The 26,965-nt window shown below is 44.5% G+C and overlaps 1 protein-coding gene across 12 annotated transcripts in view; it reads left to right on the top strand.

Moving 5' to 3' along the window:
• Window positions 1–26,648, top strand: part of Tmcc3 (transmembrane and coiled-coil domain family 3) — a 269,620-nt gene extending 242,972 nt beyond the window's left edge. For 8 of the 12 annotated variants that reach the window (XM_074084134.1, XM_074084144.1, XM_074084140.1 and 5 more), the window contains 3 exons: window positions 13,934–14,850; window positions 17,099–17,234; window positions 22,134–26,648. In XM_074084134.1, coding sequence (XP_073940235.1) covers window positions 13,934–14,850; window positions 17,099–17,234; window positions 22,134–22,436 — 1,356 coding nt within the window. In that variant the 3' untranslated portion in view covers window positions 22,437–26,648. Of the gene's footprint in view, window positions 1–1,302; window positions 1,467–10,743; window positions 10,967–13,933; window positions 14,851–17,098; window positions 17,235–22,133 lie in introns of those variants that run through there. The other 4 variants (XM_074084139.1, XM_020166376.2, XM_074084142.1 and 1 more) reach the window with 3 other exon arrangements.
• Window positions 26,649–26,965: the final 317 nt, after the last annotated feature.

The following is a 26,965-nucleotide window of genomic DNA, read 5'->3' as shown; positions in this document are numbered from 1 at the left end:
ATTATTTTTCAATAGGATTAAAACCCATTAGTTAGTTGTGAAATAAATTTAGTGAGAAATTAAACATTATAGTTTAATATAGAAAGGAAGAGGGAACATCATAGCATATACTTGTCTACCTTATCGACTCAACAATAAAAATTTTCATATTTTCTGCGTGTATGTGTGTGTAGTCTGTTTCAAATTAAGTTACATACAGATACCAGGGCTCTTTGCTTCTGATCTATATCTGCAGATAAGGACTTTTTCTACATAATGGATAAAATTGATATACCTGACATTATAATTTCCTAATATGCAGTTGTTCAAATTGTATTTTATTTCCCAGATTGTTTTAAAATATTTTGTTAGAACCTTTCTGATAAAACCAGGTACTTGTATAAGACGATATAGACAAAATAAATATCTTAAAATGCTATCTACTTTTTTTTTAAGATGGGGTCTCAGTATGATACCCAGGGTGATCTTGACCTCATATGTGATCTTCCAGCCTCAGCCTCCAGAGTAGCTGAGATTACAGGCATGTGCCACCACACCCAGCTAATGCTGTCTTCTTAGTACACAAGTGTCCCAAAGTTTATAGCCAGTTTTTTGCACAGTAAGTTGACAGCTACTTAACACAGGTTTATTCAGGAAAGATGTGAATCTGCCCAACATCAGAGAAGTCATTCTTCATGTTCACAAAATTTATACCAACCAGGGGGGAAAGGGATTGCTCTTCACTTGTCATGGCTTGACAGTGAAATAGCAAGAACCACTATCGGCATCCCAGCCATCCAGTGGCCTCCAAGGGTTAGATTCAAACCGTAGGCTTTTTGTTCTCAGGCTAGTACAAAAGTCTCTGTGAAGGGGCACTGTACTGGGTGGACTTCCAGAACTTTCATTCTTTATTCAAGGGTAAAACATCAATAGACATCTTAAAACCCCTAACTTCATGGTGTTGCGGACCTGCATGTGAGGATCAGGGACCTGCAAGTGGGTTGCTGCACAAAGAGGGCATGGTGTCTTCCCCTTGCTTGACAGCAGACTCCACACAGCAAGGCTTCCACATCTACTACCAAAGAGCTATCACAAGAAGAGAGACTAAAAAGTTTTTAAAATACAGTTACATCGTATGTAGTAAAGTACTATGTTTAAAAAACTTGTGTTTCAAATGTTATTGGGGGGTCTCATCTACAATTTGGAATACACTGCTTTATAACATAGAAAAGTTGGCTACATAAGTATTTGCTACTCAGTGACACTACCAGTTCTGTGCTGAGTGTCTCTGACACCTAAAAAAATTATGTTTTCTCTCACCAGTCAAGATCTAACAAGGATGATAAAGGAAGTAGGGACCCAGTCAATAATATAAAAGTCAAAATGGATCAGGAAGAAGTCCTTCAGAAAGACCTCATGAAAGAGAGGAGGGGAAAGGTAGCATTTGGACAAGAGGCCCCAAGAATGCTGTATCCAGAGGGAATGCTGTAAGTATTGAGCTTGAAAAAATGTACAGACATCTGTTTGGTGTACTGTAGTGCTGAGGTCTGTCTGGTAGGTGGAGAAGGAAAGAGGAAGACCTTGGATAGTTGGGGTAGGAAAAACCTAGGTCTTAAGTCTCAGCAGGAGAAGGAGCCCAGTTCCATTGTCTGTCTAGGGCAGTGTTGTAATGGGAAGAAAGTGGATTCTTAGGAGATGAGTGTGCTGACTTTTGATGGGCTGGATTAAAGAGTAAAACAATGAAAGCAGTTGAGCCCTGTGAAACTCTGCCCTTTGTGTAGGTGAGACAGGAAGTAGGGGCCTGATTCAGATGAGTGGACCCAAGGTTAGCAAGGAAGGGTCAAGAGGGTTAGAAACTAGACAAGGAGATAATAGAAATTTAATGACAGTTTTGAATAAAGGATAGAGAACATAGATAAAATAAGAGAATGATGTCATTGATATACAGGTCATGGAAGCAAGTGCAACTCAAAAAAGTTCCCACATGTATCTATACAAACAAACTTCCATGCCATGACACTAACACTCCTAGGAAGTAGATTAAGCAGGCTTTCTAGAGGAAGACTCAAGTTCTAATCATTAGATGAGCTTTTCTGATACACCTTTCTCTTGTTTTGCTTGAAGATATGGAGATAAGAAATATTAGACATCTCTCTTTAGGGTATTAATTCAGTCTTAGGTTTATGAAAAGAACAACATAGAAGACTAAAGACAAAAAAGTTTAAGTTATTTAAGATACTATACCGTTTTAAAAGATTAAATTAGTCAAATATTGGGTGAGTATAAAGTCTGTGTTTGGGGGGTATGTGGACAACTTTAAAAAATTATTACTGTTCAGGTAAACAGTTGAAAGTTGGTGCTTAAGGTACTCCTGGTATGAGTGTGAGGCCCATTTGTCCTTCTCCACCCCGCTTCCCATTGCAGAATGTGCACACAGGCAGCTTCTATGCATGTTAGGGCACAGAGGCCATTCCCCCAGCTTCTGCTGGAGAAGTGTAATCATAGCAACGGGAGCCTCCTTTCTCTTGACTTCAGGACTTTCTTGAAGTTCCCACCTGTCTGGAATATGTTAGATTTAATCAGTGATGGCCAATATTTATACTCTTACACAGATTTGTACAAGGTCAAGTTCCAGGAACTTCACAAACACTACTGCACGCAATTCTTATAGTCCACCCTGTGAAGTCTATCCAACTGTCAACATGTTTCATATGAGGAAATTAAGGCATAGAGGAAATAACTTGCCCAAGATGACATAGTTAATGTGGCAGAACTGGGATTTGAATTTAGGCAGTCTGATTCTGAAATCTTGCCTTCCTTAACACTAACTTTCACCACCACCTGGTAGTTAGTTGACCTCTATTTAGGGCACATGGCTGTGGAATCCCAAGAAATCTGAGCTGCCTGGTTGCTGCAAGCATTGTGAGTGGGCTTTGGCAGGCTGTTCCCTATGTTTTGCAAATAGCTTTAACCCAAATATAGACTCAGATACTAAGATGTTTCAAGATACAATTTATCTTAAAAACCACAATCCACAACTCCTTTTATTTCTTTGCTTCCAGGTTATAAAATAATATATGTTCCTAGAGCACTCCTGTCTGTCTGAAATATGAATTTTTGGTGCCTATAAACTGCCCTGAGTACGGGAAAAGGAAGTCTGTTCTTATCTGCATCTTGATAAGCAGAGCATTTAGTGACTATAGAACCTGCTAGGACTTTAGCCAGAGGAGGGAGTTTATGTACAATCTGGCGTTGAGAGTAATTAGTGGTGGTTTAAACAGAAGCAACCTACATTTTTCATTATTCAGGCTATCTTAGGACTTAAGCTAGTTTCTCTTATTAATGTCAGATTGAAAGCAGCTCTAGTAATTGCCATGTGGCACCAAAGACTGTCTTAAGTAAAGCAGTCTGTATACATGTGTGTGTCTGACTAAGGGTTTGACATGCAGTAGGCTCTCAATAAAAGAAAAGAGATTCTTGGAGCCAGGTAGAAGTGGGCTGGAATCACAGCTCGGCCACTTGGCCACTTACCAGCTTGGTAACTCCAAGCAAGTCAATTTACCCACCTGTAAAATGAGAGTAACAATTCTAATCTAAGGTTTTTGAAAGGAAAAATAAAATAATATACATGAAGCATTTAGAAAGTTATTTGATGTTTTAAAGTCCTAATAACTGGTGCTTTCCTTTAAAAAATGCTTATTTATTTTAAAAAGTTTTTTGAACTCTCTTGCCAAGACTTTATTCTCTCTCCAGTCATTCTTCAGGCCTTTGTTTTTCCTTTAAACATGTCATTGCCTTCTTCAATGTAGGAGGGTGAAAGGACACCTATATCTATAGATGGATGCATGCATGCATGGATGGGTGGACCAGATTGATTGATTTTAGTTTTCAGTACTGGGGGTTGAATCCAAGGCTTCACACGTGGTACATTGTGTGCTCTACCATGAACTATACCCCTACCTCTAGGACACCTATATTTTTGAGTTCATGTTCTATTGAATTATGATTTGCTAAAGGACAGGAAACTACATTTGTTGATCTTTTTTATTGAGAGATATGATTGTACATCTTTAGTGTGATGTTTTTATACATGTATATATTGTATAAGAATCAGCTCAGAATACTTAGGTTGTCCATCATCTGAAGCATTTATCATTTCATTGCTATGATTACATTCAAAATCCTTTCTTCTAGCTATTTGAGTTTTAGGATGTACTGTTATTAATTATAATCACTCTCTGTGCAATAGAATACCAGACTTACTCCTTCTGTCTGGCTATGACATTGTACCTGTTAAGCCTTCTTCTCCGCATTCCTTCTCCTCCCTGGCCTTTGGTGACCACTATTCTCTTGGGTTGTATGAGCTCAGCTTTTTAAGAATTCTGCATATGAGTGAAATCTTATTCCTCTCTTTCCACACCTGACTTATTTCACTTAACATTAAGATCTCCAGTTCCATCCATGTTGCCACAACATTTGATAATCTTGCTGGTGCGTTAGGAAAAATTAAAGTTTTCCAGTTAATGCAATACAAGACTGCTTCTGTGTGCCATCACAAATGATGGATTGAGGTAAAACATATGGGTATATTCATTGAAGCAGGCTGCTGGGCTCTCAGCAATGAAATATAATGGTACTACAGGGGAAATGTCAATCAGAAGGGATCACCTACATATTCTGTACATTGTGGATCCTAATGTTTATAATTTAGTTATTGGTCACCTACATTCTGCTTGGAGCAGGAGAAAATCATGAGACATGAGTCTGTCTTGAAAGCCATGTCACACAGCCTTGATTGCAGGAAGTTCTTTATCCCATTGCAAACAGCTGAGCAAACAAGAGGGACAACTGGTTGCCCCAGTTGGCAATTTGTCAACCACTGATTCATTCAACAGGCACTAAGCTTCTACTGAGGAAGCAGTGTGTGGCAGACACAGGTGGCTTATTAGATAATCTTTCTCTCCAAGGGAAGAGAAGGCTTCAATGTTGGGGGAGCAAATGTTATGCAAATACTTACAATATCTTGCAGAATAAGCACTGTAATGGGGACATATGCAAATGTGGGCAAAGCCCAAAGGGAAACAATCAGTTCTAGTTAGACATAAACATGGGAGAGGCTTCTTGGAAGAGACACTGTTGAAACTGGGCCTTAAAATGTGAAGTGGGAAGGAGGCCTGGAAAGCTGTACCAGGCTAAGGAGCTAGCACATCAGTGAGAGTGCATGGAGTATTCAAGGGTGGCTGGCTCATCAGACACATGGATAAGAGGAGTAAAAGCGAGACATTAGTACACAACTGGGCTCTGTGTCTTTTTAGGATATACTGCAATTATTTGATGACTCCCACTTTCACATTTCTACAGCAGAGATAATGGCAGCTACCTTGTGGAGCTGTGAGGGTTACTCTATAGTTATACAGAGAGGCTCAAAGTATGATGGTCAGGTCAGCTGTTGGGGGTGTGAAAGAAGGCAGGAAGCATCTGACCTGGGAGATGCTTGCTCCCCTCTCCCTGACTCACCTGTTTTCAAGGCATGTGGGTCTCCAGAGATTCGTCCTAAAAACAGCCTCTCTGGGTCTCTCTCAGGTTGGAGAATGCCGAAGGACTCTGCAGGACAGGTGCTGGGTTTCTGTGATTCAGAAACTTGAATTAAGCATAGAACCCTCCCAGAAGTTCCATCCTTTGTGTTAAGGAGCGCCAGTTAGAAAAGCAGTGAATAAATATTGTAGGAAAAGAAGACAGGGCACCAGTCCTAAGCAGCAGGCAGACCTTCTGCCTCCTGCCACCAGGATTGACCTTTTTTTCCCTGTTCACTGGCTAAGGGCCTTAGAGACTCATAGTCCCTTACTTTTTGAAGCTGCCTCATTCCATCCATCTTTGATTGTGGTTCTATTGGAATAAAATGTGGTATTCCCACTTCATTTTCTTACTGGCCAGGAACCAATGGGAATGAATGAGCATGGTTGGGAAAGGTCCAGAAACCACTGACAGTATAGAGTATAGAGCCATGGGCTTCCACTCATTCCTTTCCTTCCATTAGGAACTAAAAGCCTCAGTGGACATTTCTGTGTTTAGCACTAAAAGTGGGCCTCCTGCTTCCTCTTTGCAGCTTACCATCCAGGGCTGAAGATGTAGCTTAGAGGTAAAATGCTTACCTGCATGCACATGGCCGTGTGTTCAGAACCTCACCATCCTTCAGGAAGGTCTGGTTCTAACGGCCCAGGCCTGGGAGGTGAGGACAGAATGCTAGGTACTTGCTTCGCTCTCCCAGACCTGCCTGTTTCCACAGTATGTGGGTCTCCAGAGACTCTTCCTAGAAACAGCCTCTATGGGTATCACCCACAGTCCTTGGAGGTTTCCTCCCCAAGGACCATGGCTGTTCTCCACCTGGAAATTGGTGGGTTTTTATTATTTCAGCCCTTCCACTGCTACCCTTCAATGAATGATCTTTTTAAATCTGGCCTACTTCCCTCGTTAATTCCTAGGTATATTTAAGTACGTAGTTCTTTATCAGGTCATACTATTTCATCAGGGATTAGTTTGTATTAATTGAAAGTGTGAGCTCTAAGCTATTTGGAAGAAATGTGTTTTCTTGGGAAGTATCTCAATGTAGTGCTGTCTGGTAGAGGTTTAATGAGAAGAAATTATTTCTAATTACAGTATCAGGTGTTTGTAAGTGCTTGAAACATTTGTTTTTGAGAACCTTAAGCACTGCCTCATCTCCCTCACACTCTTGATCTGCAGGGTTTATGGAGATAGGGTCAAGCCATCAAAGGTTTGTGGCTCTCAGCCCCAGTTCCAAATAATCCTGAAAGCCAGAGTAGCCAGAGTTTAGTTTACCTGCAAATGCTCTGAAATGTCCTTCCGAGTGATGCAAGAGAGGACAGGGTGCTGGGGAATGAAACCTTTATGGTAACACTGGTGCTCAGTTCTCACACTGTTCACAGTGCACTTATTTAAAGTTCACTGTGTTGTACTGTCAGACAGGAACTATCACAGGAAATGTTCCCTGTCCAAACAAATTAGAACAAACACTGAACCAAGACACGTTACTAATCAAATGTCCTTTTGGATACTATCTGAAGATCCTTAAGATTATTCCTTTCTGGCATGTAGCAGGAAGGTCTGGCTTTCTTCTTCCAAAGAACACAGATGCTGAATATTCTGAGCAGGTGTCCGTGTGGATGCATTGATATTTTTCTATGACCAGATAATGAGGGATTTAATCAAGCCTTCAGAGTTACTTTTTCAGCACAGGTTGGCTCTATGAGCAAGAAAACCAAGTGTTTGATGCTTGGTTTGATGGAGTGGTTGGGTTGGCTCCCCTAGGTTCCATGTTTACCGCCTGCCTGGATGTTTTGCAAGTGTGTTTCAAGTGACCACAAGACAGCAAGAGAGAAGATGACTTAGTATCATAGGTATCACTAGTAGAGAAGTGATAGAAAACTCCCATCCTCCTGGTAGAACATGCACAGGTTGCCTGTCAGGCTGTATCACCCAACACAGGGAGGGAGCCTTCCCCAGCCTCCACTTACAGGGCTGCTGCTGGGCTTGTTCCCACCTTTTAGACCCTCACTTCTTAGGCTCTTAGACACAGCTCACTTCTCCTTACTTCTGCCTTAGCTTCTCTCTCCTCTCACTTGTTACAAATGTTTGGACATTGTTTCAATAAAAGCAATAAGCTTTTGGTTCCTTATACAGTTATTTGGCCTTAATCACTGTTTATGTTTTAAAATGTAGATCAAGCTGACTGGCTTAAAGAAGCAACATCAGGGCTGTGGGCAGTGAATTAGAGGGGATGAGTCCAGGTTCAGCCTGAGGGAGAGTTTTCAGACAGTAGCTAAATCAAGCCCACAGTGTCACAGTAACCTGGATGAATGGCCATTTTAGGGGCACTGCAGAACGGGTTTTCATGTGGTCAGTCTTACATGCTTCATAAATCTGAGTTGAGCTCCAACTAAACTGTATTTATCCGTGAACTTCATTCCAAGCCTCAGTGTTGTGAAGGATATATGAGTGCATCTAAAAATCTTTACCATGGCACCTGGTTCATCATAAAAATACCATGTCTTTGTTAGGGAGGCATGCTGGCTCTGGAGACAGATGGCCTGGATTTCCACCCTGGCTCTGCCATTTACTAGCTGTGTGCCCCCTGGGTCATTTACTTAAAGTCTCTGTACTTAGTTTTCTCATTTATAAAATAGTAAGAGTAGTAGAACCTCCTTCAGGGAGTGTTTGTGGTTTAGCTACTGCACGTGTCACTAATACGGCAGATTTTCCTTTGGGGCTTGGAATAGGATAAACTTCCCTGCTTCCTGGAGTTACAGGGGAGTGCAATGTGTGTGGAGCAAGTTACAGGTATGTGTTTCCTTTGAGAGAAGGCTCAGGAGCCAGTGGACGATTCAATACAAGCATTCCAGACGGCAGAGGCTCCAGCATGGCCTGGGTCCTGCAGCTGACTCAGCAGATTCCTTATGGAAAGCCACTGGAATTTACCACAGCAAAGCCTGTCATGTTCTGCCTGGCAGACTGTGCTAATAGCCTGGACTCTAGATTTGAGGTAAAGGCCAGCTAAATGAATAATAGTTTAAAAATAAATAAATAAAAGTCAGTGAGGGTGACATAGATACCTGAGCTTCGGGGCCTCAGGTACTAAATGTGGAGCTCCTTCTGGACCCCGGGGGGTAAATCTTCTCTGAAATCCCGCTTGTGTTAGAATTGGGTTCAGTCCCTTTCTTTGTATGTCTGAGCTCAGGCCACCCTTCTGTAAGGAAAGGCTCATAACACCCATATTGGGACTTAGCAGGTTGTTGTCACCTGTCCTATAATTCTGATCTCTCTGGGCTTCTTTGAGTTCTGTTGCTCTGTGTCCCCCAAATTCGGAGCACTCCTGCCTTAGTATATGCCTTTTGAAGCATCTTAGCCCATTTTCTGTGGCTGTAACCAAGCACTGGGGCTGACTGTCTTATAAAGAGGTTTATTTGGCTCACAATTCTGGGGGCTGGAGGGTCCAGATAGCATAGTCTCCTATGCGTTGGTGAGGGTCCCCTGGCTGTGTCCCAACATGGTGGCGAAGCAGAAAGGGAGCCTGCCAGATGCAGAAGGACCAAGAGTATGGGGTGGCCTTGACTTACAACAACCTGCTCTCAAGGAAACTGATCGACTTCTGAGACCAGCATTATTCCATCCATGAAGACAGAGCCCCATTGACCTAATCACCTTCCACTAAGCCCAGTACCACCACAGTGGGGACCAGGCCTCTAACACATTAACCTTTGGGGAACAAACCACACATAGACCATAGCAGGAGGTGCAAGGAACCCCTCTTTCTCTTTCCCAGTTCTCTTGCCTTGGGCCTCTGGGAGTGTTTTTGCCTGTTTTAGTCTCTTCCCACTGAGGCCTTAGGGGTGACTAGAGTGTGATAGGAACCTGAGTGGTGAGCTCTGGGTGGCTCTGATAATGCCTGACTCTCACCTATGTCTACAGTGGAAGTGAGCAACCTCGGGATGCTGGGCAGGAGGCTTGACTCAGAGAGATGGCTTAGGGTCAGGTTCTGACGTCTGTCCAGGATTTAGCTTTTCCTCAGCCTTTGTTCCAGAACATTGAGGAGACAGTGGAAACATCTGCTGCCGGAAGAAAATACAGTTAGGAGTGGCGTTTGCTGGGGTGTGGGTGGTCTGCCTTTTATCCAGGTAATGACAGCTGGGTCATTCTGGGAGGACTAAAAGGGCCTAGCCGTCATGTTAAAGATGTTAAAAAACATCTTTCCTGCCAAAGCAGTAATACATTTTCTTTGTTTTTAAAAATTGGAAAACAAAAAAAGTGTGATAAAAAGAATGAGCCCTTACTACCCCGTGGTACCAAAATAACCTGTTAACACTTCAGAGCTTATTTTCCTTTCAGTTTTTACACTGAGGTACATTTCTAAATGAAATTGGGATGATAACAGCAGGCATTTGTTGAAGCTATTGTACGTGCCAGGAGGTGTTGAAGCACTTCACCTGCCTTGCCTTGTGTATGCCTCACAGTGACTCTTTGAGGAATCTTTACTTTGGTTTTTAGGAGAGGAACTGAGGCACAGAGAGGTTAAGTTATTTTTCCAAGGTCACACTATAAGGGTAGTACCAAGATGGAAGCCAAAGCATTCTGTCCTCAGAGCATGTGGACTTGACTGCCTCGGAGTTAAATAGCTTGTATTACATTTCCTGGAATTACGCAGTGTTAGTTCTGAATTATCTCATTCTTCATTCTTTATTCCTCGAACAAAGTCATATCCCACAGAGATGACTTAGTTTACTCACGAACACATAGCCAGTAAATATAGTAGTGCCAGAACAAATCCACATGTCCTGATCCACGCAGACCAAAGCTTGTTGACTACAGGTGATCTGTGAACCTTTGCCCTCCTCCCGTGATATCCTGAAACCAAGCTGTGGTGTCCACTGCACTGTACAGGGTCCATGCCAAGTCCAGGTGAAGCAAAGTACGGGGGACTCTCAGCTCTCTGTCCAGCAGATAGATGGAATCTCAGTTTGTGCTCAGGGAATCTGTGGACATCACACAGTGATACAGCTGCCGTCAATTATCGATGCAGTGGTCAGGCTATAAAAGGTACAACCCCAAAATAGTTCCATCTTTATGCCCTCACTAAACATTTTTAACTGAGGCCTACTGACTAGCAGTAAGATGGATTGATTTAAGCTTTAAATGCTGTTGCTTCCCTTAACCTGGACTTTTGAGGACATGCCAAGCATTGTTACAGCTTTAAAGTAAGGCAGAAGTCAGTGCATAAACACTCCTTTGTATATGAGGCTGTAAGAGAAACAGGCTTATTGCATTGAGACTACCCAGGTGGTTGACCAGCCCTGGTGCAGGTGGAGAATTAAAGGAAGATAAACAGGTGGTGACTTACTGCTGATTTTGGTCAGGTAAAGCATAAAAACTTGCTGTCTTCAAATACTGCAGGGGAATTCTCAATGGAGAATGTCAGGCAAGTGTTTTGTAACTTAATCTGTTCTTATCTGTGAGTTGCAAGAGGGCAAGAACAAGTTCTGATAAAAATTGGGAGAGTGTGTATGCATGTATGTACCGGATGCTACTCAAAGTCAGGATCAGGGTCCCCCTGGAGGTAGGGGTGATGTGGTTGTGACTGGGGGGGGGGAGGGGATTCCTTCTGTTTCTTTAAATGGAGCGTTCCTTACACAGTGTATACCATTTGTAAAAATTCATTGTGTTTTATGCTTATCTACATGTGCTTTTTTCTATGTGAAAGTTATACTTCCATTAAAATTTAAAAGTCCTTATTTGTATTTATATCTTGTTGCATGGTGGTACTCAAAAAAGGTCTCTGTGTAGTTGAATCTGTTTGAAATGATACAGAATTTGCTGTCTAGGTATTGGGGAACCATCTCTTCCTGGAATTGTCAGGGCTGTGTGGGCAGAACTTCTGAGATTGTTTTGTTTTTCTACTAACATGTATCTTAAATTACTTCAGTGTAGACTCCTCAGAATAAAGAACAATGTCACTCCAGTTCATCAAACACTTACTGACAGCCTCCTGTGAATAAGGGAAGTGCTGGTGCTCGGCTGGGTACAGCTAATGCGACACCTTTCTGACTCTGGGTAGTTAAAGTTCACAGGTGCATGATAAAAAGGAGAAGCAAGTGGTGCCACAAGATGGTCACAAAGCCACAGGGCAACTCACAGAAGGGAGGAGTCGTTCTACTGGCGCTATGAAATGCTTCTTGGAAGAAGGGGCATTTGAATGGGTTTCAAAGAATGTGTAGGATTTTAAGAAGAATAGGCAAGCAGCAGGGAGTGCGAATGTCACATATGGAGGAAACCCATAGAAAACTCACATTCTGGGCCTCTTGTGTTGTTTGGCTCACTTAGGATAAACACATCTCTCTGGTGCAAGTGAGGCCTAAAAGGTGAGTGAGGGCCTTATGGTGACCAGGCTGTGTTCTTTCATTTGGGAGGCATTACAAAGCCAAAAGCAGTTTTTAAGAAGAGAGTAGCATGGTCAGATCGCATATCACCAGTAAAATCATATGACTACCCTAGCTGACTATGTGCTTACCATTACTACCCAGTTTGCCCCAAGTAGATGTTTTCTAGGCTTAGTGTGTTCTTTATGACTCTCATTTGCGCCCATTCCTGTTTGGGTCTAGTAATGAGCTACAGGCACACAGATTTCTTGAGGTTCCGGTGCGCATCCCCCTAGGATTTGCATCTGTACCTTCTTTGTTCCCAACACTCCTGACCAACTGAAGTCACAGTCCCTCTATTCTTCTCTCGTACATCCTGTGTTCTAGTCTTACAGTGGCTTGGCGTTTATTTCTTTCCAGCCTTCCCTATGCAATGCTCCTCTGCCAGATAAAGCAACCAGTGTCTCTCACTCAAGGCAAATTGTTTGTGGGAAGATGGGCCGAGGAATAACATTGACAAACAGTTGCACTTTATGAAGAAAGCCTGCCCTGCCAACCTGGGGTTGTGTCCCACTAGCTCCCACAAGCTCCTTTCTCTTGGATCAGGCACTGGGCAAGGTTTATCCTGTGCCAGGGCGCTTATACTCACTGTTGGAAACGGTGCAGATTTGAGTCTGGGTCATGTAGACACTTACTGATTTTTTGCTATCAGCCTGTTTAGTTCCTTAAAAATAACAAAATGAATAACTTTGTGCTGAGTATCATTGTGTCCCCCTTTCAGTTCCTACTAGGACCCTGTATCACAGCATTACTCTAATCAAAGGGTCACTAACACGTTAGTGACAACTGAGATGATTTAGGACGCAGAGTCATTGTTTGGAGATTGTGTTCAAAGTCTACAAAGACCCACTTTTCATCCTCTGAGGACAATTATGGTGGTGTCCTGATGTGGTGAGGTGATTAGAGTGAGGGTGAGCTGGATTCAAAGCCCTTAGTTTCTGCATGTTTATGGATTTAACACATTCCGTGTCTGGTATGGTAAGGTAAGTCCCACAGGACAATCACATGAAGCCCCCTGGCACACAGTCCAGTCTGCCCTCCTCTCTTAGTGTACAAACTTCTACTGCCCTTCCCAGGATGCTTGTGCTACTTTGTGCTGCTTTTGCCTAGATGGCCAGTGTGTGAGAAGACTGTTTCATGTGATCTTAATAGTATCGTTTTCTTTTTTTTAAATCGTTGTGGTTGTGGTTGTGGTTGTGGTTGTGGTTTGGAGTATTTGTTTCCATATCTAGATACTGTTTTTGTTTGTTTGTGTTCCTTGGGATTGAACCCAGGGCCTCACACATGCAAGGGAAGCTTCTTACCCCTTGAGTCAGGTCCCCAGCCCTTTTGTTTTTATTTTGTTTCTGAAATAGAGTCTCAGTAAATTTGCCCAGGCTGGCCTCAAACTCACAGTTCTTCTCCTTTTTCCTCCCAAATAGCTGGGATTATAGGTGTGAGCCACCATGCCTACCTGTATTATTCAATTATTAATGTAAATCCTGCACAGTATTCTTCTGTCACATCTGTTTTAATGATTCCACTAAGGAAATAATTTCCTTATGTTGACAGATGTAGCTGCTAGAACTTTATTCTTTTTTTTTTTCTTCCTTTTTCTTCTACTTCTGTTAAATGAGTTCAGGATTAGATGCATTTCCCATAACAGTGAAGTCCACAGAGAGGACGCATCCTAGGTACCTGGGCACTTTGGGAAACCAGACTGGCTGGGACCTGCATTTTCTATTCCAGCCACCCCAGTCACTATCACATCAGACAGCAAATCAGATGCCTAAGAGCGCCAGTCTCATGTGTAGTTGGAAGGAGCTGGGCTGTTTGTCTTCAGCTTGAGGATAGCAGGGAGTGTTTGCCCTGTGAAATATTCAGTTGGGAAGTCCAGGACTTACTGTGTGTGTACCATGTGCCCAGATCCCGTCCTAGTCAGTGTCTCCTTAACGTCCCACGTTAAAGGACTTGTCTCCGTTGTCTTTCAGGTGGAACGTCATGACATGAATACCCTAAGCCTGCCCTTGAACATACGCCGAGGCGGGTCAGACACCAACCTCAACTTTGATGTGCCAGATGGCATCCTGGACTTTCACAAGGTCAAACTCAGTGCAGACAGCCTGAGACAAAAAATCCTAAAGGTAACGGAGCAGATAAAGATCGAGCAAACATCCCGAGATGGGAATGTCGCAGAGTACCTGAAGCTGGTCAACAGCGCGGACAAGCAGCAGGCGGGCCGCATCAAGCAGGTGTTTGAAAAGAAGAACCAGAAGTCGGCTCACTCCATCGCCCAGCTGCAGAAGAAGCTAGAGCAGTACCACAGGAAGCTGAGGGAGCTCGAGCAGAATGGAGCCTCCAGAAGCGCCAAGGACATCTCCAAAGACAACCTGAAGGACATACAGCACTCTCTGAAAGATGCCCAGGTGAAATCTCGAACTGCCCCCCACTGCATGGAGAGCAGTAAGTCGGCCATGCCGGGGGTGTCCCTCACGCCCCCTGTGTTCGTGTTCAGTAAGTCCAGAGAGTTTGCCAACTTGATCCGGAATAAGTTTGGCAGCGCCGACAACATCGCTCACTTAAAAAACTCCTTAGAGGAGTTCAGGCCCGAGGCGAGTGCCAGGGTCTATGGGGGCAGCGCCACCATCGTGAACAAACCCAAGTACGGCAGTGATGACGAGTGTTCCAGCGGCACCTCGGGCTCGGCTGACAGCAACGGAAACCAGTCCTTCAGGGCCAGCAGGGCCAGCACTCTGGACAGCCAGGGGAAGCTCGCCATGATCCTGGAGGAGCTGAGGGAGATCAAGGACACCCAAGCCCAGCTGGCAGAGGACATCGAGGCACTGAAGGTGCAGTTCAAGAGGGAATACGGGTTCATTTCGCAGACCCTGCAGGAGGAGAGGTACAGGTATGTCCAAGCATTCTGCTGGAGTTCCCTAGAAGCATGACTTTCCAACTCCACAGGGAGTGTCTGCTTCAAAGTTTTGGACTAATGATTGTGTTTTCAGTAAATATGGATCTGGATCCAAAGGCACTTAGGAATCCAGGGTTCTTTCCACCCATCCTTCATAACTCCAGCTGTTACAATTTGTGCATTATCGCTGACAGAGAAAGACACAGTGCGTGGGTCTTTTAAGATGTCACTATGCAGGGTGTGACCCGTGCATTTTTAGATAAGGATTCAGTAGACTTCTGTTACATAGTCTTACTGCACTAATTCAGAACCCTATATTTATTTCCCTCCATAATAACAGCCAAGTAAAAACCTAATTCATTGTACCACAAGGTAGATTTTATTTGGTATATCAGTTTGAAGTCTTTATATATATATATATATATAAAGTATGCACTATATTTTGACCATTAACTTCTTCACCCTAAACGAAGAGCTTTCAAAGGAGATTTTAAGATTAAAGTAGTGGCATGATAGTGAATGCCTGTAATCCCAACACCTGGGAGACTGAGACAAGAAGATCAAAGTTTGAAACGAGCCTGGACTACATATTGAGACCCTGTCTCAAAAAAAAAAAGAAAGGAAAAAAAACCTTGCAGATTAAAATACAAATTCTAAATCTTGTGGTGTATATCAGCTACTTTTTTAAAATAGCTGTTTTGTAGGCTGGCTTTTATGTGCTTACAGCTTAGTAATAAAAAGTATGTTTGACCTAATAGGAAAAGATTCCCCCATTTTCCTGATTAAAAAAAATCCCCTCCAAGTGTTTTAGTCAAAATGGGTATGTTAACTTCTAAGATTGTAGATAAAGTTGTGAATGTCTATTACACACTATCACATTTGATTGTTAAATTTAGTTTATACATCATTTTATACTTGATGTATGATTTTATGTAGTGATTGACAGATGGGGCTCTTTTCAACTCATTTTATGGAACTTTTTTTGTGTGTGGTACTAGGAATGGAAACCAGTCTTCATGCTCACTAAGCATGTGCTCTACCACTGAACCCTGAAACAATTTTTTTCAAACTTCCCAAGTGCATCTTTACTTTGGCATATCCAACACACCAGACCTCTTTTTTGAGACATAGCTCTTCAAGAAGACGCTGACCTTCATTTTCTCAGGTAGTTTGGAATACAGAACTTGATGGATTCACATTTTATCCCCCAATACTCATTTATATAAGTTTAGGACTGTTTTTGTGTTCATTTGTTCTTGGTTTTGTTTGTGGACCCCATGGTGTAATAACCACTCAGCATATTCTTAAGAGGCTGTTAAAGGGCTTGTTTATGACAATGGTGAACATTTGGCATCCATGAAGGCATGCCTGAGGACAATCACTAATCCAAATTAGCCTTTTCACCTGCTTTTTTAAGAATGATCCTGTTAGGTGACCTACACAAGCATCTGTGACTGGCATCAATCAGAGTCATTCCCAGCTAAGGCATCTTCCCAGATGGTGCATCCTGTTAGAAGTAGACCCGACAAGGGTTTGGACAAAAGACAGATCCTCTTCTGTGGGAGAGCAAGGCGAGGGAATGGGGCCTCTGTGTTTCCCTTACTTCAGATTTGGGCTTTGGAATTGCCACCTGATGAACTCTCTGTAATCTGTAATAGCTTAATGTTTCATTGTTAGTGTTTGTAATAAGCTTATGCTCCAGGAGCTGACAAGCGTATCCACTTGAGTGTGCTCACTGAACGACGTAGCATTGGCTGTGGGTAGAAGTTAACAGTTAGCGTTGTTCTTTCCTCAAGGGCTGTCTAGCCATGAACCCCAGACACTGAGGCAGACGAGGGAGAAGCCACAGCAAATGGGGTGGGGCTTGGTCCTGAGTAAATCCTGCACAGCCCTCTCCTGACTGGCTCTGGTGAGGTGTCCACTGACAAGGCCTGTCCAGTCATCACCCCAGCACAGGCACTAGTCTGGCACAGGTGGAAAAGTCAGTTTGGGTTTGTGTGAAACCACACAGGTGAGGACATAGTTAAGACCACAGAAACCAATCCTTTGCAGAGATAGAATGCAGGGCTATCTAAAAGTGTGTTCCCCACAGCTAGGTCTGTTCTTTTGGAAAAACTATCTGCTGGGGTAAGAACAAGCCAAGGGGCCTGGCCGACAGTAAGACAAAAAGGACATCTTTCTAGAATGTGCTACCGGAAGCCCGTGAAATAGCATGCTTAGAACAGATCCTCTCTTTGTCAAGGTATGAGCGACTGGAAGACCAGCTGCACGACCTGACAGACCTGCACCAGCACGAGACGGCCAACCTGAAGCAGGAGCTGGCCAGCGCCGAGGAGAAGGTGGCTTACCAGGCCTACGAGCGGTCGAGGGACATCCAGGTACCCCTCCTCCCCTCGTCACACCTAGCATGGGCTCTTCCCCGCCTTAGCCTGTGAACAAACAAACCAAGCGCATCCCCTAAGCCCTTGGATTTCTGTCCTGTGGGACATGGTGTTTTCTCTGCACAAACATTTCTTCTCCCCCACCCACCCCTTTAGCTCACGTTTAGACATCACTAAATAAAGAGGCTGTGGTCTGTATTCTTTCTGCTTAAATCAGTTAACAAGCGTTATCGTCTACCCCAAGCCCAGCTCTACCAAAACATTAACAGATTTACAGTATGAGACAACCCCTGCTCTCCAGAAGCTTCCATCCCCACAGCCCCACTGCCAAAGGGCTCACAACACATGAACAAGGGCCATATTCCAGGGCACAGACTCCACAAGCCACAGAAATTCAGCCGTGCAGTGCCCAGCAAGCTGGACAGGAGGGTGTGGGTATTCAGGCACTCACTCCATGATAAATGTTGGGTTTCAGTTCAGTTGTGCCACTTACCAGCTGTGGGGTCCTGAGCAAGACGAGTCTATTGCTCTTTGCTCATCTCTAAGGTAACAGCTTTCATGTTGGGAAGGACTTTGACATTTCAAGGGCGTACTGTGCTAGACACTGGTGAAGCACTTCACACGTCTCGTTTTTTCCCATTTGCTCCCCAACCACCTTTTAAGGTTGTTCCTGTTATTAGCACTGCTTCTCAGATATGGAGACTGAAGCACAGGACATGAAGTGGCCTTGAGGGACAAGTGAATTTATGTCCTGGAGCAGATGGGTCTGGAAGAAAGGGGTAACTGGACCCCTGTAAACCAAGGCCAGTTCCTGAATTTCCTGATGTGACAGTGCTGTCATGAGACATCCCTATACTTCTAGATCACCATTTTTTAAGGAGTGTACTGTTGGAGAAACACCCAGCTTCAGTTTTACAGATTTCCTCTGAGGCGGGGGTGCTTTTCTGCAGCTCAGGGAAGGCCCTCGGCAGTCCTGAGTCCCACTTTACAAGGGAGAGAATTGAAACCTGGAGATGGTGATGGCTCCTGTGTGAGCTGCAGTTTCAGCTGTGTCCTTGTGAGGCCCAGCTGATTTCTCAGGTCTGCTGATGGTTCTGGGAACAAAGCACCAGAACTGATGGGAAATGTTGTCCCCAGAGAGCATGGTGCAGGGGACACGGAGGGACCGCTGGCCCTGCTCTGGATTAGGAGACAGTGTCACCATAGCGGTGACTGATTTGAGAAACTTGAACAGAGTTAAATGGTAAACATCTCCTGAGGGAGTGTACGGTCATCTACTAAGCCGTGCTATTTCAGACCGGGTCTGGGATGTCACTGGTGCTGTCTGAATGTACCGTTGTCTCACTTAGGGGATGGTTTGGGTTCAGTTGTTCCCTTTTTGAAGAAATATTCTAGGGGTGAAGAGGTCAGATAAAGGGAGGGACGAGGGACTTCAAAAGGGGAACTTGGCACTGAGGATTCATTGCCACATTTTCCAATTTAATGGTAGGTCAGAATTGTACAGATAATGTCTGTGTCAATAACTGCAGGGGTCTTTCCTGTCGCTGTGTGACCCTGGACAGATTAGTGCTCTGTGCCTCATCATCTTCATCCATGAAGTGGAAAGGCTAATGAGCCCCATCCAAAAGGCCAAATGGGATATGCATTTAAAGAGCTCAGACTCTGCATAGTAAAGTTAAGCAATTAATATTAATTAATATTGGCCACTTTCTTTGTTGTATTGTTGAGTGGCACATTCCTTGGGGCTTTAAACAATGGGGCCTGCTCAACTTTGTGTTTGTTTCCCAAGCCCTTAGTTCTTATAACCGTGCTTATAACAGGGATGGGCTAGTATAGATTAGTTGATGACTGCATATAGGGACACAAGAACTTTGTTGTTGTTTCAAACAATTGAAATTTTAAATTCCCAGTTTAAAGAATTTAAAGGTAATCCTTGCGGAGCACAGTGGCTCATGCCTATAATCCCAGCTACCTAGGATGCAGAAATAGGGAGGATCTCAGTTCAAGGCCAGACTGGGCAAAAAGTTAGCAAGATGCTCATCTAAACTACCAGGTGTGGTGGTTCATATCTGTAATCCCTGCTACTTGGGGGCATAGGTAGGAGGATCATGGTCTAAGGCTGGCCCAGGCAAAAACATGAGACCCTATCCAAATATAACCAAAGCAACCTGTGTGTAGTGGCTCACACCTGTAATCCTGTCTACTTGGGAGGTAGAGATCAAGAGGATTGAGGTTTGAAGGCCAGCCTGAGCAAAAGTTTGCAAGACCCCATCTCAAACCAATAAAAAAAAAGCTGGGTATGGTGGTATACACCTGTAACCCAGCTACTGTGCCTGTCCAGGCCAGGCAGGGCATAAACTGAGACCTTATTTCAAAGGTAACCAAAGCAAAAAGGGCTGGGGGGCGTGGCTTAAGTGGTTGAGTGTCTACCTAGAAAATACAAGGTTCTGAGTTCAAATTCTTGTGCCACCAAAAAAAATTTCCTTCCTCTGAATTTATCCCCAATAAGTTAAGTACTGGACCCAAGGAAGTGCTAAAAACTGTGGGACTTAATACTTCTCAGTGCTGTGACCAAAGTTCCTTGCAATTCATTGCCTGATTTTCTTGGATTTTTCTTTTAGTAAAAAGATTGATACCAGTTGTAAGGGAATTTTAAAATCAGTTCATTGGTACGTGTAATTTCTTCTCCCAATCAAAGATGAATGAGTGTGCCTAAAAGGTGGACCGTTTGTCTTGTTCCATGGCCTTTCCTGTGTGGTGTCTAAGATGGAAGAAGCCCTGGGCAGGCGTAGTGGACAAGCGCTCAGCCCTCCAGGCGCAGGCCTGTTACCGTGGCTGGCCAGCCCTGCTGAGAATCTGAAGAAGTTTCACCTTGCGGTTGGCAGCCTTGCATCATGGAAGTTACTATAGTAACAGAGAGCCCTGTTCTTTTGGCCTGTAGAGCATTTTCAGCAGGAGAAAAGCAAATCAATGTTGGAGCCATTACTCTCGCTTAAAACCCAAAAAGGTGGCTGTGCGTAACTGCGCAGACACACTGGCAAATGATGCAGACAATAGGCTGGCGACCCGGGGGTGCACAGACTACCTCTCATTAGGTCCTTTTCCCCGTGAAGCTCAGGCTGTCTCTGACACTTTTGCTGGCTCCCAGGCTCTTTCATCTTCAGCCGTTGATTGGCACCTGCTCCATGCGGCCCTGGCCCTGCTCTGGAGAGGGCAGAACAGCAAGGTGGGTTGAACACTGTCTGCACGTCACTCATGTGCTGCTTCGTTGGGAAGGAGGGCTGAAGGGAGTCTTGGCCTAATCTGATGGGGCAGGGAAGGCTCCCCTCAGGGTGGAACAACGGAGGCGAGACCTGAAAGATGAATGGGGTGGCCCCAGGTAAAGAGAAGGGGAATGCGAGGCACACATCTCAGGCAGAGTACACTGCAAGTGCAAAGGCCCTGAGGTGAGTATGTGTTACATTTCAGAACTTGGCCAGAGCATTGTGAGGGGTCAGGGGGCCAGCATTAAGGGAGGCAGGATAAGGTGGCTGTGTCTGGTCCAGACCAAGCCTCAAATAGCCATGTTAAAGATTTGAAAGGCTCTATGAAAAGGAGTGTCATAGATGAGCCTCTTTAAAAGGTCATTTGCAGCCAGGTACCAGTGGCTCATGCCTGTAATCCTAGTTATTTGAGAGTCTGAGATTGGTAGATCACAATTCAAGGCCAACCTGGGCAAAAAGTTCGTGAGGCCCCATCTCAACCAGTAGCTGGGCACAGTGATACATGTCTATCATCCCAAGCTATAGCAGGAAGCTTAAGATAGAAGGGTCGCTGTCCAGGCTGGCCTAGGCACAAAACAAGACCCTATCTCCAAAATAACCAGAGCAAAAAGGGCTGGAGGCGTGGCTCAAGTGGTGTGGCACCTGCCTGGCAAGCACGAAGCCCCGAGTTTAAACCAGTACAGCCAAAAAAAGAAAGGAAGACAAAATATCACAAGCTCCCTTGGGCTGTTATGTGGGAGATGAGTTGATTCACGAGGTTGGGGAATGAGGTGGGGTGAGGAAATTCGTGTAAGACCATGGCAGGCAAGATCCTGGTGACATAGGATGGGGTGGAGTCTGGGAGGCAAGAGAAAGGGACTAATTGAGAGGGATACTGGGTTCTCATCTGCGGAGTAGATTGGGTTGCAGGCCCAAGTGCAGGGTGGGCTTGCTCCCTGAATGAATATCAGACCATTGAACTGGAGGTGCTTTCAAGAAGCTGGGATGGAGCTGTCACTGGAGGTGTGACTCAGCCTCAGAAGGGACCCCGGGGCTAGTGGTGTATCAGTCATCTGTATCTTAGGCTGAAGCCTTGGAACACAGAGATCTGGGGATGCAGAGTTGGTGTTCTGCAGAACTCCACATAGGCAGATCAGGCAGAAGCACAGCTGCACCATCTGTACCGTTCCCTTCCCTTCTTGCCCACACCTCCCTCTCCGCTTCCTCGCTGTCACCACACAGACACACAAGCTCCAAGTGGTGGAAGTGAGGTCACCCGTTGGAGACAGCAGTGACCATGGCTGAGGTAGGAGCAGTCTGTGTCACAGAGCAGCCACACCCCTTTTCTGGTTTGTCCCTGATGGTACCAGCAGATGCCAATATTTCATGTCACTTTTATTACACATTTACATGGAGTCTTAAAAAAACATAATCCTTATTTTACGGTGGTACACACACACTCATTCTGTCTGGAAAACAGGATAAAATCGGCCGTGGGCTCCTCACTTTACATCTTTGCCTACCGTCCTGGTTGTCAGGTCGGGGACTTGAAGTACAAGGTGTTTGGAGCTGGGCTCTTCGCACAGCTGGGCACGCGCTCCCTGCGGCCTGGGCTCTCGGCAGCATTTGATCCTCGCTCTCCTCTTGCCCACAGGAAGCCTTGGAATCCTGCCAGACTCGCATCTCTAAGCTGGAGCTGCACCAGCAGGAGCAGCAGGCCCTGCAGACAGACACGGTGAACGCCAAGGTGCTGCTGGGGAGGTGCATCAACGTGGTCCTGGCCTTCATGACCGTCGTCCTGGTGTGCGTGTCCACCCTCGCCAAGTTCGTCTCGCCTGTGACAAAGAGCCGCTTCCACGTCCTTGGCACCCTCTTCGCTGTGACTGTCCTTGCAATATTTTGTAAAAACTGGGACCATATCGTGTGTGCCGTGGAAAGGATAATCATCCCAAGATGAAGCCGGTTCCTGCCTTCACATTGTTCTTAAGTTTTTATTTTGAAGAAAACTCTGTGCATATTACCAAATTTTTTATTGAATGGTTGTGCCGACTAAAGATGACAAGAAAGACGAGGGCTGTGGGTGTAAATGACTGCTCTCTTGGCTCGGTAGCAATTGCCAACTCAGTCCCTGTACTCTCTCAGCGCTTCCCCACGCTGCTCACTGCCTTAATCAGATCAGGTTCCCTGCTCACTTGGGGAGCCCCACATGGTAAACCTTTGTGTCTTGAGCACTTGGCGTGACTGGTGACCCAGAGGAAAGGGAGCCTCCCCCCCTCTCTCTCTTGTTCTCTTAAATCTCTGTCAAAAGTGGACGTCATGATTGCTAATGGTTGTACTTTTTCTGAGTCCTGTCAACAGCAAGGATGTGACAGGATTCAGGAAGGTAAGGAAACAAGCATTGGCTATGTTGAGCACTGGGGACCGTGTTGAAGTAGAGTGAATCTCTGTGCAATCTATCCCACTTGTCCACAGGTACCACAGGCCCCTTGTGTACCCACTGTGCACGGTGGTCAATTGTGTGTGACCTTATAACATGGAAGTCTTACACCTGCTTATCCACAAAAGTCTGCCTTACAGGTGTTGCTGCACTCTAGATGGTGAGACACTAGGATTTACAAAGGGCGCGTTCCTCTTCTTATTCCCAGGGAACCACGCCCCTGATTTCATCTTAGCAAGTTAGCAAATGCCCTCCCTCCAAAGCATACAGAAATACTTCCTTCCTCATTAGACTGCGGCCTTGTTCATTTGGGCTCCTGCGAGCCCTTCACCAGAGGTTTGTATTCTGGCAAATCTTGACTTTGAGGATATCATTCACTTTACTCTCAGGGCTGTGAAGATCAGATGGCCAAGCTTCCTCAGGAAATGAAAACAAGCAAGGCTATGATGCAGGGTTTTCCTGAAGAACAACAGAGTGACAGTCTATAAAGCTAACATGCACTGAGGTAGGACCTGGACACTGGCACGAGGACAAAGTGACATTGGTCCAGTCAGATGGTAGTAGATTAGTGGGAGGCTCTGCGCAGGGGTGAGAAAGGGCAGCGAGAATGCGGTGGGGTGAGTGTAGTGTTGGGGCCCCAGTTGCTGGCTGTCTCTTAGGAGCTCACTGAGACTAGGTCCACATAGTGGAATGGCTCACTGCCACTGAGGGGAAGCATTCAAAAGTCCTGGCTTCCTCCTGGTGATACTTTCCTTTAAATCTGGTTCTCTGTGTCCCAAAAAGGAAGCTGTAGAATATTGTGGTGGGAACTCCTGCCCTACTATCCCCACCGTTCCTGAAGGTGTAGACATCTGTTAGTGTTCATTTTCTTCCAGAAGATACCACATCTCCTGGATTTAAATCAGGTGCAATATTTTGCAGACAGCTGCTCCTATGGGGATCTCCTGAAAAAAATGTGAGAATGTGCCATGGCTTGAGAGAAGGAAGGAGCTGAGTGCTTACTACAACTCCAGCGTGGATGAATGACACTTGTACAACTCCAGTTTCTTTTGCAGAACTGCACACTTTGGTGATTTTAGTAAATTAAAAAAACTATCCAAACATCAAATCCACCCCTAACCAATTCAAGCTTTTTTAAAACAATGAACATCATTTCATGAAATCTGTGGTTATAAAGTATTTTGGAATCAGGGACAAGGGAATTATGAGTTCCACCTGCACTGCAGGGCCTTGTCCCCTTTCCTTGTCACACTCCCAAGTTGTCTGTATCCACTGTGACCCTTTGAATCAAGGGGGCAGTGAGGGTTCCATGTCTGAGCAGGGAGGGAGAAAGAATGGTGTGCCTCCTCCCACTTGTCCATTTCAGTGGACAGCCTGCCTCTTCCCTGTGGGCATCAGACTCCATCAACTTGTACCCTTAAGTCACAGGAGCCCTGCTGGGCTGCTCTTGATACTTGTGAATCTTTCTGAGGGGCCCTTTGGACCTAGCAGGGTTGGGGTGGAGAAGGGGAGTAAGATGCAGCTGCTAGTTTACAAAGAATGAGTGAGATGGGCACATGAGGCTTGGGGCTCCAGAAGGCCCCGAGAAGATGCAAGCCCCAGTGTCTCTCTCTCTCTCTCTCTCTCTCTCTCTCTCTCTCTCTCTCATACACACACACACACACACACACACACCATGCCATGGCACGGCCTAGCAAGCTCACTGTGAGCGACACCTCTCTGACCTGTGTGTCTTCTCCCAATGAGAGAGACGAAAATGGGAAGCAGCACACCACACCAGCTCCAGCTGGAGCTATGAACAACCTGCTGGAATCCAGCTCCAGTCTGAAATACTGCAGGGCCTAAATCATCCAGCCTGACCTGAATTCTTTTGAAGAATTCATATTTCCATTGACTCTCATTTAAATGTCAGATAACCTTGTTTCACTTGCATATGCTCAACCTACATGGCCTGTTTATTTTAGTCTTCTGGAAAGTTCATGAGGCTTTTTACTTTTTAATAAGAAGATATACTTCAAGGAGACTTTTACTCTGTCCAGTTTATTATTCTCTTCTTAAAGACTGTGCCTCCCACTGCCTTTGCTCTTCAGTGTATAAGATGAAATGGAAATGTATGAATATACACTTTAAAACCGTCATGTAACTATGACATATGCTGGGATTGGATGCTTAATCTACATTTAAGACAACTGATCCTCTGTACCTTCTGTTGGTGGTAAACACATCGTGCACACCTAAAGATGAAAGCCAGGTGTTGGGTGGGTAAGCACCTGATCACCCAGGCATGTTACTGATTTACGAAGTTGGACTCTGGATTGTAGCACTGGACTTTTCGGTGACGTTACCATCATGATTACAGGATCATGATAGTTTGTCAAGGACAGAGCCAAAACTTAAGATACTCTTCTGTGGGCTTTGAATTTGTTATTTCAGCTCATATTTGAAACAAAACCTCTACTCTCTCCTCGACCCCTCCAAAAAGAAAAAATAATAATCTAATCCACAAGGAAGCAGCAACTAAAAGCGTTCCATTGCTGATTTTGTGGGGTTTTTTTTTTTAATCCTTTTTACATTTACTCACATGTATATACATTGTTTGGGCCACCTCACCTCCCCTCCCCACCAAACACAATGTGTTTTTTTGTTTGTTTGATTTTGGCAGTACTGGGGTCTAAACTCACAGACTTGCTCTTGCTAGACAGACACTCTACCAGTTGAGCCACTCCACCAGCCATCACTGATTTTGGATGGTGAACACAAGGTGGTAGTGTTTTTGCCTACCTGATCCTATGACCTACTGACGGGTTGAACTCTCCTAAAACTCCCCTTTGCACTTCAGCTCGCCACGCTGCCATCTCCTCTGTCAGCATTCATGCCACTAGCCCTCCTGTGTATATTTATTGTTCTGCCACTTCTCCAGCATATGAGGTTTAATTACAGGTTCGATAACTAGTTTCCCTCAGGCAACTAATTACTTTGTCCTTTTTGGCTGATTTTAAATACCAAATTATTTCACATTGAATGGGAGCGCTTTTTGTATTGAATCCAGACATAATTGTATTGGTTTAGAAAAACAAATATGCTTGTTGATATGAACACGTGTGATGAAACCATCTAGTTTGAATGTATCTTTAACTTGAGGAGGAAGCTGGGGGTGCAAAGATGTCATTATTTAAAATTTAGGGCTTATCTGAAGCAGGTGAGCCCGTGACTAAAAGGGGAGCAGGTCCAAAGACAAATCACAAAAGGATGAGGTGGTTCTGTTTATATCAAAAGAGAAGCTAAAAGGTCTTTTTAACTGTCATTAACGGGAGCTTGATAACCCATATGATATAAAGCAGAGCTAAATTTTCTGAAATCAGTACAATTCTTTGTAAGAAGCTGGAAAGTAATGCACCTTGATTGCTTTAGGAATGACTTACATGTTGCCATTTTAATTTATTTAAAGCATGTCTTCTGTGTTTGTCCTGAGAGAAACATTTCAACTAAACATACGCTGTGTTTGAGATGTGTTTAGGCAGTAGAGAGTAGAAACTGGAAATGTCCACTGTGACAACTGTGTCCACTGTGACAACTGTGATGTCTGCTGCACAATTGCCATTTTGTGCAATGCTACATAGTTTCATATCAGCCTAAAATTGTGATTTATCTGTAGCTCTTTACCGGGCAGGTGATGTCATCAATAAATTCAAAGCAGGTGCCATTATTTTTTTAAATAAACACTTGATGTTAGCTTTGGTGTTAAATAAGAGTTAGATTTCTTAAATATCCACATTTGTCAGCCCATCTCAGTAGCAAATGTGTGTGTGTGTGCACGTGATATCAGTTTTAATGCACTAAGTAGTAAAACTGAGCAAAAGTACAGATTTCCCTTAGATCTGCCCCATATCATACACAATGCTGCCGCCCCCAAAGGCACAACGCCCACCAGAATTGACCTGTTACAGCTAATGAGCCCACATCAGCAAGTCGTTATCACAGGAAGTCTGTCTTTTACATTAGAGTTCACCGTTAGTGTGGCGCCTTCTGTGGCTCTGGACAGATGTTTA

Source organism: Castor canadensis, chromosome 8, assembly GCF_047511655.1.
Source record: "Castor canadensis chromosome 8, mCasCan1.hap1v2, whole genome shotgun sequence".
Taxonomy (NCBI): domain Eukaryota; kingdom Metazoa; phylum Chordata; class Mammalia; order Rodentia; family Castoridae; genus Castor; species Castor canadensis.
The sequence above is the reverse complement of the archived record's forward strand: the minus strand, read 5'-3'. Positions and strand labels throughout refer to the sequence as shown.